Here is a 21,853-nt window from a genome sequence, read left to right on the forward strand (position 1 = left end):
GGATGTCAAATTCATCAGCTAAATCACAGAACATATAAATGGACGTTTTAAGATCATGTATTTGTTGTAAGAGATTGTTTACCGGATACCTAGATTCTGATCCATCAAAGACAATAGGTTGGCATCTCCTATCTTCGTTCATCAAGCTTGAGTTCTGAAAGTGAGCAATAAGCACAGCTTTACCTTGGATTCGTGCATAAGCCAAGGAAGCTACTTTCTCGCTGTTGAACTTATCCCATTTGTTTCCATTAAAGGCCTATCAAACAGATCAGAAGCATAAGTTTATCCCAAAAATGTATAATCTCTCATAAAACAAACACCAAAGATTCAATAAGGTTTTGTACCTCGTACAATGCAATGATATATTTAGGAGACACCATATTGATAAATGCATAACCCACATTACATTTATTCTGCACACAGGAAACAAAAAGAGCATCACAGAATTCAGATCACATGATGTCAAAAATTTCAACACGTAACCTAAGTGGTCTTTACCTTGAAATCAATAGGCAAATATAAAAAATCATAAGTTCCACTGTTTTTTTCGTCGATGGCAGCTACCAGCATATTCCGGGTATACCTGAGAACAAGGAAAAATGTCAGTTCTTTCAGCTACCACAACGGTAAATGAACCAGACCACAGCAGACAGCACAATCAAAGTATAACTCTTACTTATTAGGGATGTTTTTTATCATCAAGGTTGTTCGTAAATCGTCACCCCTCATAATCTTACTCAAGTCAAGCTGAAACTGTAACTTGCTGTCGACTTGGTTAACGTTAATATCATGCTGCTGGTTCCTTCCATCCTCCAACGGGTCGTCAATGGAAGCTATTTTAGCAACAGGCCATGGGTAAGAGCCATTGCCCGTAAACAATTGACTACGTCTTGGAGAAGACAACATTTTAAAACTTGGAGAGCTAGTTTCACGCAAGTTCCTTTGAGCATTCATATTACCACTTACTCCTCGAAAAGCCACTGACCCTATTGATGAAGTTTCAGGGGACCTCGGGAAGAATCCAGATGGCGCAGATCCGACATGAGGGAGCTGGTGGAGGGCACCTTTCTGAGCTGAGTAAGGAAACCTGTGATTTTTTCCGTTTGAAGAGTATGGATTCACAGGCCAGGCTGAAGAACTAGGGCTTCCCCACAAGAATTCGGATCCAGATAATGTTTCTACGTGACTCGGGTGTGAGTTCAAAGAACCAAATGAAGAAACAGATCCAAACGACTGCGGTTGCTGAAAGGTAGAAGCTGTGTGGCTTGCATTATTATAGCTGCTACTTGAAAACAGGTGATCCAAGTGGCTAAACCTTCTTCCTTGGTCATTGCTCACCGATGCAGCCTTTATTGGATTTGCTCCTTGATAACGGATGTTAGTTGTTGGACTCAAGTTTCCAAATATTGGAGACTTATTGAAAGTTTGCAGAGGATGATCAGTAGGACTATTACACCAGTAGTTCCCTACAGGAGAGCTTCCTAAAGGCGACTCGACATGATTCAGGTAGCTGTGGGAATCATCTTGCTCCAATTCCGGATTAATTTGCAACATCATGCTGAGAAAAGAAAGCAAAACAGAAAATTAGTCCACAGTTTCTATAAAGTCAGTTTCCAATGGTATCAGTAAACTCACTTTCGACGAGCACCACCAGGACGACTATGTTCAAGCTTGATACGTTTTCCAGCGATGTCAGTCCTGTTCAAAGCTTTGAGAGCTGCATCAGCTGATCTAACGTCAAAAAATTCAACAAATTTGTGATGCCTCTTATTTGGTGTTTCCCGTATCTGCTTTGTCAGAACAATAACTTACACAAACGTTAACCATTATGCAGGTCATGAGAGAAACCTAAAACCTCAAAGAAAGAACACAGAAACAACAGAATAAAAACGCATCACCTCCTTGATCTCGCCATAAGCACCAAATATATTTTCAAGGTCTCTGTTGGTAACAGAATGTGCCAAGTTGAAAACCACAAGAGTTCCTTGGTTAACATCTTTCTCCGATGGATTATCCTATAAAACGGAAAAGTTGTATATTAAAAAAGAGAGTGTAAGAATTATACATACATACATATATAAGAGAATTCAAGAATCTGAAACCTTGGGGATTGAGAAATGTATGTCAAGTTTCCTCCGTTTGAGCAGCTTGCTTTGTAATGCTCGCATAGCTGCTCTAGAAGCACGGATATCGTAATATGAGATCATTACAAATCCCCTGTGCTTGCAGGCTGTATAGAGAGTTCGTATGTCTCCATATTGCTGCCAAGAATGGGAAAACAAACATAAAGATCCAATCTTTAACCCTATAAACATTCCATTTATAAGAATACAGAAGAGAAATTACCTCAAAAAGAGCTTTCAATTCAGAATCCTCAATGTTACTGTTAATATTCCGAACAAAAAGAGTCCTTGAAGGATGTTCACCATAAGGATGCTCGCCAGCAATCGATCCCACTCCATTTTGGAAACTGTTTTGAGGAATACCATTATCAACGTTAGAATCAGCAAAACCCAGTCTTGGTAAGCCCTTGATGTTTAGACTGTCATGTGGATCAGTCTCCAATTCAAGACCTCCTCCGCTACCGAATAAATCATAATCTTCCAAGTCATCCAACGTAGCTGGCAAAGAACTCAAGTTTAAATCATCCATTAGACCAGAGAAAAGCTCTTCCTCATCATCGGGAAGCATGCTTCCAATTGGATGTGAGTCACCAACTTCGAGCATATTGCCAATGCCTCCGTTGAATTGGTTTAGGCCGGAAGCAGTTTCATCAACAGACTGATGGTAGCTCTCGTGAGGGTTGACTGCAAGAGTTAAAGATTATAATATAACACCAATGTGTGACAATAAAAAAAAATACAGTTTTGAGAGTACATACGGTTTTGGTGTGGAAGAACAGGTAAAGAGCTGGAAAAGAGGGAGGCATCACTTGAAGCATGGAAATGATCAGATCTTGAAAAGGTTCCATTTGGGATATTCATTGTATAAGCTCTGCACTTCGATCAATTCTGATGCAGGCAAATGATTAAAAGATGACTTCTCAATTGAAACAGAGAAAAATTCTTAAGGTAAACAAGAGATAGCAGTGCACTAAGACATCAAATATTAGCCAAGAAGTTGGATACAAATTTCAAGAACAGAGGATGAAAAAGCTCATTAGCAATAACTATTTCAGTAAATCCCCCAAGGACTCATATCTCTATAAACCCTAAACCTATTTTTAAACCCTAATCAAACTCAAATTGATATATATCATCATCCTCATCAGGGGACAGTTACTACAAAGACCTATAACATTTAGTGCAGCAGCTACAGAAAATTCAGAGTAGTTGAATAGGAACGAACGACGATGTCACAATCAATTTGGAAGCAGACGAAAAAAGCAACTAAGGATACAGAACAAGAACCCTAATTTTCAATCTAGAAGAAGCTTAACTATGATCATCCCCAACCGTTTTAGATCAAAAGTAACCAACTTTACTACTTTAAACTGTGATCACTAACACGAACTCATTGCCGCGAGAGCAAAAGGAATAAGATATATCGATTGTAGTTTAAAAAAATCGAAACTTTCTATAAAAAAATTGGAACCTGAAAAATCAAAACTTTAGCAGGAAGGAAAGAAAAACAAACAAACTTACTTGAAAGAATCTGTTTTTGTTTGTTTCTCTCCACGAATACAGAAGAAGAAACTCTCTCACTATATATGCCTCTGTATGTATTATGTGTGACAAAATAAATATATTTTTCTGGTTATTCGTGATTTTTAGATATTCTTTTGAAAGCATTTTATGAAAGAAAAAGAAAAAGAAGAAAAAGGGGAATCTTTGAAATTGGATGGAGTATAGAGAGTAATGAGCGGACGAAGGGTGAATGATTGGAGTAACAAAGGACCAAGTGGGGGAACTAATTTTACTTTTTTTTTTTCCAAACTATATTCAACTCTATTTAAGCTTCTTTTCGAATCCGACTTATTAGACAACTAAACCATTAGTCAAAACAAAAACAAAAACAAAAAAAAAAAAACACATTTGCTTTCCTGGCTTGAACGGCCGAGAATTTTAATTTTTACTTAGGTCTATGTTAGCCTCTCAAAGTCAAACTAACAGAAGTCATAACCAATTATTTTTCGGTATTATTGTATCCACTCCACATAGCTTGCAATCCAACTATGACATCATAGCCTCAAATTTTTTACAGTTCTTGCAATCCAACTATGATAGCTACTGATATTTTATATATATTTATATTATTACTATTTTAAATATTATCATTAATTTGAATTCTGTTACTGAAATTTGCGGCTTCTAAAACTCAAATCAGCAAAATCTTTTCTTTATTGCTATGAGTGCATTGAATCACGCCAGAAAATAATACAATTGGTAAGAGTTTTTAAACCACCTTAATTATCTGTGGTTTAATTTCAAACCATTTTTAATATTGGTTGATTTAGAGATTAAAAAACGAAAGAAAATAGACAATAATTGGTTTTGTTGATGACTTAAAAAATTGGTGGTTAGAGTACGTTCAATCTTACCACATTTGGAAAAAAATTGGAAATGACTTATGTTAGTTTGAGATTAGTAATCATCATCCATGATTGATAAATGCCATATTTTACATCTAAAGTAACATTGCATTATCACAACATATTTTGTACACTCAAGTTCAATTTGTTATTGTATAATCCTAAACGGAAACTCATGTTCCGTTTTCAAATTGCAACATAATCATACCTTTTTTATTCAAAAACTTAATATATAAATATTTTAGAAATATTAACATTTATGATATTTAATTTTGTATCTTGAAATAGCCTAACTAATATAAGATACATATGAATATAGACATTTATGAGGTAAATCAATTATTTACTAAGGCCATGAATGTTTTTAGTTTTATAGTTTTTTTTTTTTTTGGTTTTTGATTTTTTGTATAGATTTTAGTTTCTGCACAATCTTGAATGGTAACTAAATTCATATCCACAAAATTGATAGCGCCTTTGTTATGCATTCTTTGCATTTTGCTTACAAACCCTTATTGGAACTCTTGAAGTGACATCCGTCTTTCCCACATCGATCTAGATTTCAATTATTTCATAGTCAAACTTTTTGTTATTATTTTGAATTTAGTTTTTTTTTAAAAGGTCCTGTAAGTTTTTTTTTTAGAATCCCACAAAACTTGGTTGTTGGATTCTATTAACAAATAAGCAAAATCACTTAAAATCTGGTTTTCCTAATTTCTAGGAAATCTATTTTTTTGGAATCATGAATGGCTTAGTTTTTGCAAAATAAAAAAACCAGAAAAACTTGTTCAAAATCTGCAGCAATTAAAGGCCTAAGTAATAACATTTATTTATATTGATTTATGAGGTAAAAATAAATAATAAGATTTATTTCTATTTAATTAAGGACATACAGTATCTATATTATTATTTTCACAACATTTTTTAGAAGAATGCTTGAAGTTTGACAATATTTACATCATATGCCATTGTAATTAAAACATTTAATACAAATTTTTTAAAAAAAATTAAATTAGGAAAATCGAGTATGGAAATATATATTTCCCTAAATATCTAAACAACATCAATTTCTATTTTTATTTTTAATTACAAGTTTTAAAATATTTTAATGAAAAAAGAAACTATAGTATCTTACATTATTCAATTTCGATTTTCCATAATTGGTTTTGACATTATACATGTTTTCCATTATACATAAATTGTTTAATGTTTCATACGTTAAAATGGATAGAGCAATTGATGTCAAAATGGGTAGAAAAAAATATAAAAATAAACTAATAATGTATGATTTTATTATACTACGTATATATATTTTGTTTTAACCTCCACAAAATGATATATGTTTTTTTGAGTAAAAAAGAGGTGTCATTTATAGAGTATAATGTCAAATACAAATATATATATATATATCCTATTGCACAATTTAAATAGTGAATACATCAAATTTAGTCATATGAGTAATATCAATAATATTACTAACTTTGTGATAATAAAACTAAATCTGTGTAAATATCAATAACAATACTAAAAAAACAACAATAATTTATGGAAAATTATATTTATCCACGGGTCCAAACCTAAAATAAAAATAATCATAAGAATGTGATGGGGATTATGTTAATATTAGTACACTTCTATATTTTTGCGGGTTGGTTTAAAAATACAAATAAAATATTTTAGAACTTAATTTTATATGAAATGAGTTAAAAACCAACACTAACCCGCTCCATCATACTCATATACAAAACTAACTATTTTTTTTAATAACTATTTTTTTTATATCCACGGTCCAAACTTAGAACTAATTAAAAATAATCATAAGTATGTGATAGGAATTAGGTTAATATTAGTACACTTATATATTTTTGCATGTTGGTCTAAAAACACAAACAAAATATTTTAAAACTTAATTTTATATGAAAGGAGTTAAAAACCAACACTAACCCGCTCCATCATACTCACAGACAAAGCTAACTAATTTCAATTTGATAAATAAAATTTAAATAATTTTATACTAATTAGAAAGTATTATACATATTATCAGATGTTTACTTTCATAACAACTAATTTTGATTGATTAAATTCCAAAATAAAAGAATTTTGATTAATTAAATTTCATATGAAAATAATAATTTTTAAATAGATAAAGAAAATAAAATTACAAATATCTCCATATTATTGTAAAAAAATTTAAAACATATATTTGATCTAACATAATGTTTTTAGTAAGTTATATAAAATATAAAAAATTACATAATCCTGCTGAACACGGCGAGTTTAAAATCTAGTACACTTAGTTTATCAAGTGGTAAAAAATAAAAAAGGCCGGAAAATAAACTTCTATTGGGCCAAAAAATGAGCCCATATAGAATGGAATATCAGAAAACCCTAGTGTACGCTTATAAAAGGCATTTTTAGGTTTGTTCAACTCCGGCTGTCTACTACTAACGGAGTCGCTTTGAAAGAGATCTTAGGAAGAAAGAAGCAAAAATGGCGGTCCCGTTGCTTACCAAGAAGGTCGTGAAGAAGAGGTCTGCTAAGTTCATCAGACCCCAGAGCGACCGTAGAATCACCGTCAAGGTATCCACTTTTCTCCTCACTCGATTCCACAGAATTTATACCTAGTTTCTTCTTAGGATTTTAGAAGATCAATCTCTAGAGTTCTATTCATCGAAATTATAGGTAGCTGAGTCTTAAAGTTACCACCCTTAGGATACAATATGGTGGTTGATTTAAGTATTTTGATTTCAGTCTCTGTAGTTTGATTCAAGTTTTAGTTTTTGATTGAGACTCTTATGGTCTTATCTGTGAACATCTTCCATTGAAATGATGGTTCAACTTAAGCTTGAGTACTCTCATCAACATTGTTCACTGAGGTTGATTCTAGTTTTGGTTTTGACATGTTTCTAGTAGAAACAGCTGTTGATTTTGGAATGTTCTTGATATGTTTTGTGGTGATTTCTTACATTTAGACAATGTGGTTTTGACATGATATCAGGAAAGCTGGAGGAGGCCAAAGGGTATTGATTCGAGGGTGAGGAGAAAGTTCAAAGGTGTGACTTTGATGCCCAATGTTGGTTACGGATCTGACAAGAAGACTCGTCACTATCTTCCCAATGGGTTCAAGAAATTCGTTGTTCACAACACAAGTGAGCTCGAGTTGTTGATGATGCACAACAGGACTTACTGCGCTGAGATTGCTCACAACATTTCCACCAAGAAGAGGAAGGCAATTGTTGAGAGAGCTGCTCAGCTAGACATTTGTGTTTCCAACAAGCTTGGTAGGCTCCGTAGCCAAGAAGACGAGTGAAGAAGATTACGAAGAAACTGAAGCCTACTTTAGTCGTTTCTTCTGTTTTGTTGCATTTCCATTTTGTTATAAGACTATTTTTAATTACTGTTGTTTGGATTGAACAAACATGAGTTTTGGTTTTACTAGTATGAAGACAGAACAAGTTAAAAGACGTTTTGGTAAAACTATTTCAGATTCATTTACTTGTCCAATAGAATCAACCTTTTTGGTCTTGAATTCATACCATATAATGAGAATTTATCAGAGAGGACACTGTACTTTTAAGATTCATAGTTTCAACGTCCCATGTTGTCGAGTCGAGACAATGTTCGCCATGGTTATATTGAGGCCAAACTCTATCTAGCGTGTGATATGCCAAATGTTTTGTTTCTGAGAGCCAACATGCCGTTACATTTGTTAGAGTGGGTTACTTTATAAGATGGATGAGTCGTGTCATTTATCAACGGTTCAGGTTCCTTATTAGGTGCAAAGTTTGTATCAGTCAGGGAACCAAATCACGGGTTTTCAAAAAGGGTACTTTTTCCCCATGGGATTAACGAGGAAGAACACTTTAATGGAGAGGCACTGAATCTGTTCGACGAAATGCCTCTGAGAGATGTTGTACTGTGAGAATGTAGAAGAGAAGAAACGTGATTTTGTTTTTTTTTTTACGTTTGACTTGTATAAAAAGCAAATATATATATACACAACGTCAGCTCAAACGTCTTTGTATAAAAAGACTACTTAGTACATATCGAAAGTCTCTCTCCCTCTCTCTGTCTTTTGTTCTCTCTCTCTCTCTCCCTCTCTCTCTCTCTCTCTCTCTCTCTGCTTGCTGAAACCAGAAGATGAATATCAGAGATTCGATTGAAGATACTAACGAAGGAGAAGAAAGTGAAACGGGGAAGACCAAGAAGAAGATGAGTCCTGAATCTTCAATCTTTTCAACTCTGCTCGCTGATATTGAAGACAACCCAACGATATTGGAGGGTAAACAGATGAATTTGACCGCTGAATTCTCAATCTTTCCAGCAATTGACGCTGATGGTGATGAACAGAGTCCAACGATACTGCAGAATAAGAACAACAAGAAATTGAAGACGACCCCAATTGACTTCACGAGTACGGTACCAGAAACCCTAACTCAGTCAGATTCGATCGACGTTCACAATGAAGAACTAAAGATTATGAGATCTGAAACAGAGATCATAGGTCAAACGAGTGATCGATCTGTGTCTTGTAACCCTGGTAACGATAGAGAATGTGATTGCGTAGAAGAGGGGAAAGTGGAACAACGTGAAAAAGCTAAGTTTCTTGCGGATGAGGTTATTGAGTGGCTCTTGAGAGATATGAAAGAATCCGAAATCTCCACTGGTACTGAAGTCTTGGCGTGCAACGTAAGGGATGGTGACATACTCGAGACTATTGATGAGATGTTACCAATGATGATTGGTGATGAAGATGAACGGGTGAATGATACAGACGGTTGTGGTCGGGTTGATGAGTTTGTTGACAAGGTGTTAGAAGAGATTGAGAAAGATGGTAGTTACTTACACTGGATTAAAGATAGTTATATGTTTGGAGGGTTGCTTGAGAATGTGATCAGAGATAGATTGAGAGAGAAAGCTGAGAAGGAAGAGAAAGAGATTTCTTCATGGATCTCTAATGGAGAATCTGAAGTCGAAACTGGGGTTGCAGAAGAAGAGAAAGAAGAAAAAAGGGATGTTAAGGAGAAGAAGAAGAAGATGACTCCAGAGGTGGTCATAATGGAGAGAGCTGAACAAGAATCAACTGAGACTAAACGTGATTGTTTCGAGTATAAACGACGGTTGAATTTGATTGAGAAACTGAGAGAACGACATGAGGATCTGATGCAGAGGAAAAGGAAAGCTGCTAGATTTGGATTGGAGCTTTCTTGCGGCGGAATTTATGTTTTTGATACCTAATGAGTTTCTTGCTAGTGAAACTGGAGATTGCAGTATGTGTAGAAAGCTATTTGGGGTCAGTGAAGATGAAAAGGGTACAAGTGTAATCATAGGAAAGCTTGAGGAAGTCTTTGAGATAGTGATTTGGAAGAAGGAGAACAAGGAACATGATGTGAACCTTCCTGAATCTTTTTTTAGGTATGATGATTTCATTCGTCGTTGCGCAAATGCAACTCGAGCCTTGGGAAAGATTGTTTGGGCTATGAGAAGGGATCAGTGTGAAACACTTAAGCTTTCTGATTTGGATTGTTTGTTTGAAGATTTCGAAAAAGTGTTGCTGAAGGTAGAGCTGAAGCTAGCAGAGATGAAGCAAAGGGTGTACAGATCTGTTTCTGCGGATTATGAGTCGTTTTCGAAGTCAGAAAGGGATGATCGTTTTCTTGGAGAAAAGATCATGAAGAGGGCCATTGCTGATAATAGATTTGGGAGATCAGTGATTGGATCTTACTTAGTAGAGATATGGCGGTCTTTGTTTCAAGCAGAGGCATTACATGAGTAGTGAAAAAGAATGGTTCAAAGCCTTTTCTGGAGTTTTCGTGTTCTTGAACCAGAGATTTTTTTGTAGATCATTGATTGGTGAATTTGTGTAGTCTTAATCTCTAGAAATCAAAACAATGTAGATTCTTACACACGCTTTATGCGTGATTAAGGCTAATACTTCTTTTACACGCAGCTCACTTGACAATGTTATTGATGCTGATGCATATAGGGGTAAAGAAAATGCTATTTTCTTTTTGAAGTGATCATTTACATGAACTAAGAATCAAATGTACACATAATACAGAAGAATTTTATCGTGGGACAAAGTGTCCTCATGGTGGAGATAACACCAATAGACATTGAAGAAATCATGTTTTTTTCTTTTGTTTAGGGCGAAAGAGTCTCCAGTTGAAACCCGAGAATCCATAAACCCAGTCTTATTATACGTAAAACATGAATCATTTAAGTTCACCATAAACAGTAAACAGTCTCAAAGTCTCATAACCTGAGATAATAAAGACAATGCAGACAAGGAATCTTACATATCGAAACGGAAGACAAAGAAAGAAAAACTACAAAAGAAGCTGTAAAAAACTTATATAAAGAGCAGATACTGTAGTAGACATGTCTGAGCTGAAGACTATTTAGAAGTAGAGTACTCTTTCATGTGCGAAAAATTGTGATTTGATAGACATTCATTCATCAAGTTACTGAACTTTGACAGGTACTCGAGGGAGGAAACTGAGAATCCTTAGCCGTGATCTGCACCTTCCGAGTTTATAGGCAGCACACTGTTTCTGTCATTAGATAGAATATAACTCATCAACGACTCAAAGAGATGTGATTTTTCAGACAGCAACTGCAGGATTGAGGCTAGTTTGACAGTACCATTGATGTCTAACCAACTCCTGCTACTTAAAGAAATGCTTTCAATTGGCTCTTATCCATAAACTAAGAAACATATATGTAAAGACTCATGAAGCTCACAAAATCAGAGAGATTATGCATCCAACAATTCAAACAGAGAGGTTACCTGAGTTTATCTACTGGATCCAGTGACCACATCAAACAAGCCACAGCAACTTAACCATGAGGTTCTTTGCGCAATACCATGTGTTGGTCGCACGGGAGCCTGAGAGAAAACTTAGTTTAGTCCTTTTTGATAACATAAGCTATAAAAAAAAGGGATGAAGCCAAAGGGATAACAATAAAGACCTCTTCCTCATGAGATATGACAACATCAGACCCTCTTTTGTCTTCAGGAACACCGTTGGATTCTGGAAGAGGCGATGTTTTTTCCTCGCTTTCTTTCACATCAGAGTCGGTTTCACCAGAAGATGCCTGCCTAATCGCATCAGATGCAAGAGAAACTTCAGGGGCAATCTCAGTTGGTTTAGGCAAAGGGTTCTCGTCCGTCTCGTTTGAGGTTATAGTATCAACATGCGAGATTACAACCAGTTCTCCAGAGTTGGGATCACTAGGCGTAGCTGAATCCAACAAACCGGTATTCTCTACAATCGCATTAGCAGTACACCCCATAAACGGAGCATCTCCAGCAATCGGCACAGGTTCAACTGGCACAGAACTCACAGTAATCACTTCAGGAACCGACTCACCAGTCTCTTTATTATCATCATCAACCTTCTTAACTTCCCGGGACTCATCATCTGAGCTGCTGCTACTGCTGCTGCTACTACTGCTACTGCTGCTAGAGCTCTTGTCATGATCATGACTTGAATCAGTGATCTCTATGCGGTCATCAGTATCCTTTTCGATTCTGATAGCATCTTCCTCAGTCGATCCTGACTTCTTGTAGTTCTCCTGAGAGCTAACAGTACCATCATCGTTCTCCCTTTCACCTTGGCTTCTCGAATCTAGCACATCGGTTTACAAAATCCAATCAGTATCACTAACATAGTGACTTAACACTGTCTTTATTCAGATCAAATCTTAACTACCATCAAAAGAATCAACCCTCAAAAAAGAAAGAAACAAACAAAACTGGAAACAGCTACTAATCAAACCAAAGCATCAGAGGTAAAAAACAACTTCAACCATAAACATAACAACATCAAAACAAAACTACCCTTAAGGTTAAATCCCAAACCGAAAACTAGATTGAACCCAAATGAATTAACAAGCACAACATGCTAAAACTAACCGAAAGATCAGATTTTTTGACAGATTTGAATCCCTAAATTTTAAGCCTAAAAGGGAAGTTAAAAGGATACCCATTTTGTTTGGATCGGTGAGCACAGATAAAAAAAAAAAAAATCAAAACTTGAAGAAACCACTGTATAAAGAGTAAAAAGCTGAGATTCAAAGTGAAGCTAAATAGAAACAAACAAGAGAGGAAAGGTAGCTAAAACGTGTGTTGTGAGATTTGAATAATTGAGAAAACAGACAGAGAGACAAAAGAGAGAAAGTAGTGAGTGGAGATATATATGTAATGGGCTGTAAAAAGGAATTAAACAAATACCATGGTTGTTGTTGGATTTGAGATTGATTTGAGTAGAAGATGCTTCTTCTACTTCTTGCTTTTTCTTGGCTGCTTTCCTTTTTTTAGCACCTGAAGGCATGATTTTTGGTCCTTCTTCTTTTTTCCTAAGGTGGGGATCTCTAACAGCTATGGCGGATCGTGGCTTGTCTCTTTGGGGTTTGTTTCTCTCTGTAAAACAAGAAAGAAGAAGAAATAAAAATGGAGTCTTTGTTGTGGTATTTATTTTTCAAAACTCAAAATGGTAGAAGTGGGAAAGTTTTTTTTTGGGTGTTTCTTCTGCTTTCTCGTTTTTATTGAATTTTAACTTTGCAAAATTAAATCACTATAATTTGATTTGTTTTGTGCACGCGTTTGTTTCATTTATTTTCCGCGTTTGTTCCGCTTTTACTAATTTAGTCATTAATTTTAATAGATTTTTCCTAAAGTTAGTTCAAACAAATAATCTTACACTTTTGTTAAAACCGACTAATTAAAACAAAAAATTATTGTCACTTCTTAAAACTTCAAAATATAAACGAAAGTAAAAGTATGTTTAATAATCCTACAAAATATATACTTTTACACTATTGGTAGACTAATAAAATCTTCGTTCAGCAACTCTTTTTTTATTACAATAAAAATTAAAAACTTTACAACAACTTTTGGTATATTTATTAACGCGATCGATGAATATTTATAACTTCTAAAATATAGGCACCAAAATGGTCGTGAGTTGAGTTAATTTCGCCTTACTATAGGCTATTTAATTAACTAGAGTCAATATTGCAATTTTGATAAGGTAAAATATCTCACTGGAGTTTGTAGTCGGTAGTGTATAGGTTGTCTTTTCAGATTATTATTATTATTATTATGTTATGGCAGTTAGGACAAATGATATGGGAAGAGTGGGGACAATATTATTATACAAGTGGTTCTTAGTTGGCCATGTCAGATACTCTATTTCGTTATTTACCTCATACTTTAATTATTTAATCATTCATTAATTATCGTGTAACGTAACTAAAAAAGGTAACGCTTCGTTTGGGATGTTATAATTGTACATCTTCCTTAATATTCAATCGCGAACGCTCCAGATCAGATCGGTTCGGTTCGGTTCGGTTTAATCTCAGATATTTAATTCACTGGTAACCTTTCTCGAACCAGCTCCGATCGATTTGTGTGATGATTTCTCTCAGAGGATAATCAGTGAGAGACATCGAGTCGAAGAACATATTTAGAATCAGATCTGATCTGCTTTGTAAGTTTCTAAGCTAGTCTGATCAAAGTGAGATCTCCCAAGCTTGCCTCTGTTTGATTCCTGTAAGATCAATTTTGGGGTAAAATCAAAAGAGGAGGAAGTGACAATGGATGCTTTTAGAAGGCAAGCGAGTAAGCTCAGGGATCAAGTCGCAAAGCAGCAACTGGTAATTTTACCTTCTTTAATCTCCGCAAAACTAATTTCATTTCTACTGATTCAGCGAAACGCATCCCAATTTAGAACTCCTTTGTTGCGACTATAATGAATGATCTTTGGAATCTGCTAATTTTGGAGAATGTCTTCTTTCAATTCCAGAGAGTGTTTGATCTTGCAAGCTGCGTACCAATTTCGTGTTGTTAGAATAGATGATTTATGCATTTTGATATGTATAACATTCTTGGTGAGGTTTTCATTGATTTGTGTGTGGTAAATTTTGGACAATGTAGGCTGTGATCAAGCAGTTCAGTGGGACTGGTTATGAAAGCTCAGATGTAATGGTAATTGATGAGTTAGAAATGCAAAGGCATCATCAGCTCGATAAGCTATACCGCTCTACTCGTTCTGCAAAGGTTAAGACTTATACTGACTTCATGTTAATGGCATTGTCTGTCTTGAGACTGATCTCACAGTTTATATGAGTTGATTATTTGAGGGAGAAGGTTCAGTACGATTCATCTTAGCATAGTAACATCAAACTTATGTTATTGTCACTTTCAGGAGTTCCAGAGAGAGATAGTTAAAGCAGCTGAGACTTTTACCACGATCGGGCTCAGGCACATTGAAGCAGGTACCTTCTGAATGAATACCTATTTTATGTTACCTATCATTGGTTGTTCAATTACAATATGAGACATTTGTAAGGTTTTTTTTTTATCATCTTTAATGTCAGGAACCAAGTTGTCTGAAGACTGTTGTAGGTATGGGAACGAAAATAGTCAGAACATTGATGAGAATATTCTAGCCAAGGCTGCAGCTATATACGGTGATGCTCGGAAACATGTAGACAAAGAACAGGAAGACTTCAACAAGCTTTTGGCTTCTCAGGTTAGGCTTCGATTATCTGTCTTAATCTTAGTATGCTACGTAGATAGCAAGAGTAAACCTTTTTGTTAAATGCATTAAGGTTTTGGATCCTCTTAGAGCTATGGTTGCCGGTTCTCCTCTTGAAGATGCTCGTCATCTTGCTCAACGTTACAGCCGCATGAGACAAGAAGCAGAGACACATGTAATCTTCTTAAAATCTGAGTTCTATGATGATGTTGGCTATATTGTAATGTGAGTTAAAACTTTAAAAGCAAAACAGGCAACAGAAGTCTCTAGAAGGCAGGCACGTGTAAGAGAATCTCCGATTCCAGAAAATGTGGCAAAGCTTCAACTAGCAGAAGCTAAGATGCAAGAGCTAAAAGCAAACATGGCAGTTCTTGGTAAAGAAGCAACTGCTGCATTGGCCGCTGTTGAATCACAGCAACATAGACTCACTTTCCAGAGGCTTGTGGCCATGGTATGTTTTGCATACATACACACTGGATTTTGTGTCTTATAAAGATTAGTATTTACCGTATCGCTTACTTTTAGGTTGAAGGGGAGAAGAATTATCACTTAAGAATAGCAGCAATCCTTAGTGACATTGAAGCAGAGGTTAGTAATGGATGAATTGTCTTCATATCTGAGTCTCATCAAAAGCTCACACATTTTGGCCTTACTGCGTTTCTTAGATGGTAACTGAGAAACAACACAAAGAATCTGCTCCTCCTGCGATTCCAACAGAGAACGGCTCAGAGAAAACATCATACTTTTTAGCTGAAGTAAGTTTTTATATCTTTTCGAAATATCATCATCGCATATCTCAGACAAAGAGAAAGACTCTTTTCAACATATTTCTTCCCTCGACAGGTGGTTCATCCGTTTTCCGCTGCTTCAGAGAAAGAGCTAGACTTGAACAAAGGAGATTACGTCGTTGTCCGAAAGGTTCACATGTTATTACCAAAATCAAATAACTAGTCTTTGTGGTGAGAGCGTGAAACTTAACATGCCTGCTGTTTTTCTTTCCTATTATTCTCAGGTGAGCCAAACCGGTTGGGCTGAAGGAGAATGCAAAGGCAAAGCTGGTTGGTTTCCTATGGCTTACATTGAGAAACGACAGAGACTTCCTACAAACAACTTTGCTGCTGAAGTTTACTGAGACTCTTCTTCAAAGATTTCATTTTTTTTCCTTACATTTGTGTCTGAAATACTTAGTTTCGTTCAGTCATTTCTGCCAAAAAAAGAAATACTACTCTTGTTCATATTTGTTTGTCCAAATAGTGTTTACCTCCAAAAAAAAATGTTTCATTGGTACCCTATTGAAGAGTGTTCTTATTGCAGATTAAAAAAAAAATATTGAAGCTTCAAGTTAATAATCCTATGACTTGCAGGGGAACAATAACAAAAAGATAAATTAGGAGTTAGTAATTACTAATTTGACCACAAAGATTTTTGTTCATCCAATAACATTTGGAACCCACTCTGTTTGCCTCAAATTTATGAGTTTAACAGAACAAAATTAACGAATCAAATCTAAAAATTATCTCTTTCAGTCAAAAGTCTCTTAATTTGAAGTCATGTGCAGAGTGACAAGAGAAGCATAAGCACCACCTGAAATCTTCATTAGTGTCTCATGCCTTCCCTTCTCAGCAATAACGCCGTTTTTCACAACCGCGATCACGTCTGCGTTCTTGATCGTCGTGAGCCGGTGAGCCACAACTACAGTGGTTCGGTTCACCATAACTCGATCAAGCGCATCCTGAACCACACGCTCAGACTCTGCGTCCAACGCACTCGTCGCTTCATCAAGCAACAAAATCTTTGGATCTTTTAAAATGGCACGAGCAATCGCAATCCTCTGTTTCTGACCGCCAGATAGCTGAACGCCACGTTCTCCAACCGACGTTTCGTAACCCTGAGGCAACGAGCTGATGAAGTTATGTGCGTTTGCGGCTTTTGCTGCTGATACAATCTCTTCCTCTGTGGCTACACCGGTTTTACCATAAGCTATGTTTGATTTGATAGTCTCGTTGAACAGAATCGGTTCTTGACTAACCAAACCCATCTGTTGCCTTAACCAACTCAATTTAAACGTTTGAATCTCCACCTGATCGATCAGAATCTTTCCTGAATCCGGATTATAAAACCTCTCAATCATGCTTATCACCGTTGATTTCCCGCTCCCGCTCTCTCCAACAAGTGCAACGGTCTGAAAAGAAAAAAACAACCAATAACCAAATCTTTAACCGATTGAACCGAATTTAACCGGGGGAAAAGACTCTGTTTTTTACCTTTCCGGAAGGGATACTCAAGCACAAATCACGAAATATCTGAACGTCCGGTCGCATCGGGTACCGGAAACTAACATGTTTGAATTCGATATTTCCATGAACGTTTTGCAACGTTGTACCTTCATCAGAGCTCGAATCGATCTTCGGTTTACTATCGAGGATATCGAAAATGGAAGCAGCAGAGTCTTTAGCTTTGCTTGTATCAGGTGCCATAGCACTCGTTTGAGATACTCCAATCGCCATGATCGTCAATGCAAAAAAAACCTATAAAAATTAAATAAAGTAGATATCACTAAACCAAACCGGATCTTAAGTAAACCGAAACGAGAAATGTTTTCTCTTCTTCTTACCTTGAAGACTTCACCAAATGTGGCTTTACCTATTTGAATCAACCCCGCACCGCTGACGAAACATACACAATTGATGCAATAGAGAAAAAAGAAAGAGAAACCGAAACCCGCACCGCTCATAAGACCTAACCGGACACCGTTCTTCTTCGGTCCATCGCATTTTTGTTGGTATAAATCCATTACTTTGCCCTCTGCGCAGAAAGATGCAACCGTTCTTATGCTTCCAACTGCATCATTTGCCACTTGACTCGCTTCTTCATACATCGCCTAAACCATAATAATATCCATCAGTAAATTGAAATTGTGACTAAACCGGAACCGAACCAAAAAATGTTGTGACCATTATTACAGTAAACCTTAGCATCTGCACTGAAACCGGTCAGGAACTTGGTTTGAGCATATCCTTGGATGACAATAAATGGTGAGAGAGCAAGAACTATGAGAGCTAGCATCCAGTTCGCTGTAAACGCTATTATCAACCCAGTGGCTACAGTAGCTATGTTCTGTACTATTAACGCCAATGCATCTCCTACCAAACTCCTCACTGTTGAAGCATCCGTAGACAACCTCGCTCCAATCGCACCGCTGAAACAAAACGCGAATTTAATATTAGAATTAAAAACATACAGAAATACGCGTTTGTTTATATCATAATGTTATTTTTACCTGGAATTAGATGTGTCATCGAACCAACTGATTTCTTGATGAACCACTTTATCAAACGACATTGATCGGATGCGTTTAATCAGCTTTCCTCCAGCGATACCGAAGAAATAGTTTTGGATAGGGATCATGACGAAATTAGCTACACCGAGAGCGACATATATCAGTGCCCAAAAATGTGAATCTTTCTTCAGTATCGCTGCTGGTTCATAGAACATATTGATCGAGCTCGAAAGCAGTAAACCGAAGATGGGAAACAACGTTCCGTGAACCATTGCGGCAAGTGACCCGAGTAATAAAACCGGAATTTCTGGTTTGTTGAGGCGAGCAAGCCGTTTTAATGATACTTTCTTGTGTCTCACGGTTGTTTCCTCATCTTGGATCTCCTCGGTCTGGTTAACGCCAACGCCTGGTATGAAGAAATTGGAAGTGAGAGAGAAAGAGTGGCGGCTGCTCGATCTGGATGAATTCCGGCTAACTGATCTCCTCATCGCTGATGATAACCTACGACTTCCTGATCTCTCCACGTCTAAGCTTGTTTCAGGTCTCTCTGTTTCGTTAGCTTCTTCTTTTGATCCTTCTTGAAGACGAACAAGCTGTGAATACGCTCCCTCGGGATCTTGAATCATCTCATCGTGAGTTCCTGTAATTCACAATCGATTACTTATAGTGCACAATACCAATTTTCCAAATAGGTGACTTTTAGCACACGGTAACTTTAGTACCTTTCTCGACAATTTTTCCTTGGTGGACAAAGGCGATTACGTCCGCGGTTCTTATCGTGGTCAACCGGTGAGCAACCACAACGGTAGTACGATTTGACATTAAGTTCACGAGCGCGTCTTGAACAATACGTTCGGATTCTGCATCTAACGCACTTGTTGCTTCATCTAAAAGCAAGATTTTAGGGTTTTTCAAAATTGCCCTAGCGATAGCTAACCTCTGTTTCTGTCCACCAGAAATTTGCGTCCCGTGCTCTCCTACCATAGTATCCAAACCCTATAAACATAGAGCATTTCATTAGAAAGGTCTAAGGATAAAAAAAAATGCAACGAATACAATTCCCTTCTAATCTTATGTTCTGTATTGAAAATTTAAGGCACCTGTGGGAGTTTGTCAATGAATTTAGCGGCGTTAGCGAGTTCAATCGCAGTTCGAATCTCTTGATCAGTCGCATCTTCTTTCCCATAAGCTATGTTCTCCCTTATTGTGGTCGCAAACAACACAGGTTCTTGGCTAACCAAACCGATTTTGCTTCTTATCCATTTGAGCTGAAGCTTCTTCAAATCAACGTTGTCTATCAAAACTTGTCCTGATTCCGGATCATAGAACCTCTCTACTAGACTGATAACCGTCGATTTCCCGCTTCCGCTCTGTCCCACTAGAGCCACCGTCGTGCCATTCCGTACAAAGAGCGAGAATCCAGCGAAGATTTGAACATCAGGCCTTGCCGGATACCTGAAGTAAACATCTTTAAGCTCAATGTCTCCTCTAATGTCCTCAAGAACAGAACCGCTCATATCGTACGCATCAATCTTTGGACGCCTCTTGATCGTTTCAAACATTTTGAAAGCTGCGGCTCTTCCTGCGGCGAAAGCATTCAAACTCGGTGATGTTTGCCCTAATGACCTGACAAGACAAGGTAGCTTGATTAACACTTAAGATTGTATGCAATGAGTCAAGTTGAGGGATTAGAATCTCTAACTCACATTCCTCCTGTCAAGACCGCGAAAATTATATTGATGACTTGTCCGCCATTGTAACCTTTCTCCACTATTAGCTTTGCACCATACCAAACCGCTAAACCGTAGCTGCAAAACATCACGCCTAGCAATGTACCAAGGCCTAGACCAGAGATCAAACCCTGTTGAACCATAGTCTTGTAAGCGACCTCGAGCTTCCGTTCGTATTTTTCCGTTGCTTTTTTCTCTCCGGTAAACGCAACTACCTAAGGAAAAAATAAAACAGCGATTTGATCTAATGACACGGAGGTTAATGTTATGGAAAGGAGAAAGAGAAAAGAAGAGAAGAACCCACTGTTCTAATGGCTCCAATGGTTTGTTCAACTACATTTCCAGCCTCTGCGTAAGCCACTTGACCACGGCTAGCCATTTTAGACATGATCAGAGACATGGCTGCACCTGCCATCACAAGCAGAGGGATGCAACTCAAAAGAACCAACGTTAAAAGCGGGCCTTTAATAAATGCAATCGCGAATCCTCCAACGAAAGTCGTTCCTAGTTGTATGACTTTTCCAACCTGTGCATCAAAACCAACAGTTTTTTAAGTATCTTGTATTGCAAGAAATCATTTCTTCCTTAATTGTATTCAATTAGTAAAAACACCTTTTCTCCCATGGCGTCTTGAATCAAAATTGTGTCTCCGGACATTCTTCCGATGACCTCTCCGGTGGTTGTCTCCGTATCGAAGTAGCCTATATCTTGTCTTAATATCGTTTTCAGGTATAGACCACGAATTGTGGCGGATTGACGTTCTCCAGTAACCATCCAGCATGAGACCTCTGTTGAAGAATTTGCAGAAGAAACTGTTAACTTGGAACACAAGTTAGGGCAAAGAAATAAAAAACAGAGAGTAGTAAAAGCTTACGGAGGAAGGCGACGACACAAGAGTATACTGCAAGGTAAAGAAACTTTACAGCAACCTGTAAACGTGGTAGGAAGATTAATGGAATTATAGTCACTAAAATTTGATTATGTTCCACGCCAAAAAAAACAAAAGGTGCTTTCGATCTAATCAAACCCCAAATTTAACTAAATAAAAAAAAAGATAATCTATACTTAAAAAAAAAGGAACCCTAACCTTCCACACTTCTCTAACCATATGATCTGGATCGGTGGTACCAAAGGCGTCTATGAGCTGGCCGAAGATTAGAGTCATTAACGGCTGAGTAAGGCCGTTACCCATGGCGGCGAGAGTCCCGACGGTCATCAAAACTACGTCGGTTTTCTCGGCAAACGAAAACAGTTTGAAATACGACACTTTCTGATTCCCACCATCATTCTTCTTCTTGGTCGGGTTCTCCTCCATTGTTTCTTCTCTTTCCTCTTCTTTTCCCATAATTATCCTAGAGGAACATTAAAAAAAAAAAAAGAAGAGTCGATCGAGACTTTATAGGTATAATAAAAACTTTCACGGGATCTATGAGACCAAGGGAGATAATTAAAAAAATATAGAGAAGGCTTTATATAGTAATTAAGGCTTATAACGTAAAGAAAGAGATATCAAAATTTGATTACGCGTTCTTGAATGAAAAAAAAAAACAAAACAATCCAGACTGTAATAGAATATGAGAATCTTAGAGGGTTTCTAGAAGGAGAGAGAGAGAGAGAGATAAAGAGACCTGAACAGAAGAAGTGATGAGACAACGAAGAGAGAGGAGAAAAAAACTGGTGAGATTTCAAATACCGTTATGGGTTTTTTTTTTTAAAGATCTCGCTTATGTATAAGTCATAACACTAACTTACTTTTTTTTTTTTTTTTTTT

The 21,853-nt window shown here is 36.7% G+C and overlaps 5 protein-coding genes and 1 pseudogene across 11 annotated transcripts in view; 3 read left to right on the plus strand and 3 right to left on the minus strand.

Annotated features, from left to right (window-relative positions):
• The window catches only part of LOC104718512 (protein MEI2-like 3), a 5,247-nt gene extending 1,393 nt beyond the window's left edge, over positions 1-3,854 (minus strand). The window contains exons 1-10 of one of the 4 annotated variants that reach the window (XM_010436271.2): positions 3,645-3,853; positions 2,882-3,011; positions 2,347-2,807; positions 2,103-2,261; positions 1,899-2,015; positions 1,636-1,787; positions 677-1,558; positions 499-583; positions 345-413; positions 90-256 (exon numbers count right to left, since the gene is read on the minus strand). In XM_010436271.2, the coding sequence (XP_010434573.1) occupies positions 90-256; positions 345-413; positions 499-583; positions 677-1,558; positions 1,636-1,787; positions 1,899-2,015; positions 2,103-2,261; positions 2,347-2,807; positions 2,882-2,984 (2,195 nt within the window). In that variant the 5' untranslated portion in view covers positions 2,985-3,011; positions 3,645-3,853. Of the gene's footprint in view, positions 1-82; positions 257-344; positions 414-498; positions 584-676; positions 1,559-1,635; positions 1,788-1,898; positions 2,016-2,102; positions 2,262-2,346; positions 2,808-2,881; positions 3,012-3,644 lie in introns of all 4 variants that reach the window. The other 3 variants (XM_010436273.2, XM_010436270.2, XM_010436272.2) reach the window with 3 other exon arrangements.
• Positions 6,945-8,005, plus strand: LOC104718515 (60S ribosomal protein L32-2). Its single transcript, XM_010436276.2, has 2 exons — positions 6,945-7,108; positions 7,527-8,005. Exons 1-2 carry the CDS (start codon positions 7,019-7,021, stop codon positions 7,836-7,838), a joined length of 402 nt encoding a protein of 133 aa, XP_010434578.1. The 5' UTR covers positions 6,945-7,018; the 3' UTR covers positions 7,839-8,005.
• LOC104720265 lies at positions 8,669-10,304 on the plus strand (annotated as a pseudogene).
• On the minus strand, positions 10,698-13,031 carry LOC104718516 (suppressor protein SRP40-like). 4 transcript variants are annotated; one of them, XR_756392.1, is made up of 5 exons: positions 12,765-13,031; positions 11,501-12,159; positions 11,319-11,417; positions 11,174-11,236; positions 10,698-11,082 (listed from the first exon to the last, which is right to left on the minus strand). XR_756392.1 is itself a non-coding variant. In XM_019230534.1 (4 exons), the coding sequence occupies exons 1-3, from the start codon at positions 12,862-12,864 to the stop codon at positions 11,325-11,327; spliced, it is 852 nt and encodes a 283-aa protein (XP_019086079.1). In that variant the 5' UTR covers positions 12,865-13,031; the 3' UTR covers positions 10,698-11,076; positions 11,319-11,324. The 4 variants fall into 4 exon arrangements, 3 of the variants coding, with proteins under 3 accessions (XP_019086079.1, XP_010434579.1, XP_010434581.1); XM_019230534.1 differs by lacking the exon at positions 11,174-11,236 and having other exon boundaries at positions 10,698-11,076; XM_010436277.2 differs by lacking the exon at positions 11,174-11,236 and having other exon boundaries at positions 12,765-13,030.
• On the plus strand, positions 13,899-16,364 carry LOC104718517 (SH3 domain-containing protein 3). The gene is made up of 10 exons (XM_010436280.2): positions 13,899-14,188; positions 14,469-14,591; positions 14,740-14,809; positions 14,912-15,066; positions 15,146-15,247; positions 15,326-15,523; positions 15,598-15,660; positions 15,738-15,827; positions 15,916-15,990; positions 16,085-16,364. Exons 1-10 carry the CDS (start codon positions 14,129-14,131, stop codon positions 16,202-16,204), a joined length of 1,056 nt encoding a protein of 351 aa, XP_010434582.1. The 5' UTR covers positions 13,899-14,128; the 3' UTR covers positions 16,205-16,364.
• On the minus strand, positions 16,415-21,775 carry LOC104718518 (ABC transporter B family member 9-like). The gene is made up of 12 exons (XM_019231360.1): positions 21,170-21,775; positions 20,957-21,011; positions 20,695-20,870; positions 20,387-20,608; positions 20,059-20,297; positions 19,453-19,978; positions 19,075-19,348; positions 18,353-18,992; positions 18,043-18,271; positions 17,687-17,953; positions 17,337-17,600; positions 16,415-17,254 (listed from the first exon to the last, which is right to left on the minus strand). The coding sequence occupies exons 1-12, from the start codon at positions 21,425-21,427 to the stop codon at positions 16,610-16,612; spliced, it is 3,795 nt and encodes a 1,264-aa protein (XP_019086905.1). The 5' UTR covers positions 21,428-21,775; the 3' UTR covers positions 16,415-16,609.

This window comes from Camelina sativa, chromosome 10 (genome assembly GCF_000633955.1).
Source record: "Camelina sativa cultivar DH55 chromosome 10, Cs, whole genome shotgun sequence".
Taxonomy (NCBI): Eukaryota; Viridiplantae; Streptophyta; class Magnoliopsida; order Brassicales; family Brassicaceae; genus Camelina; species Camelina sativa.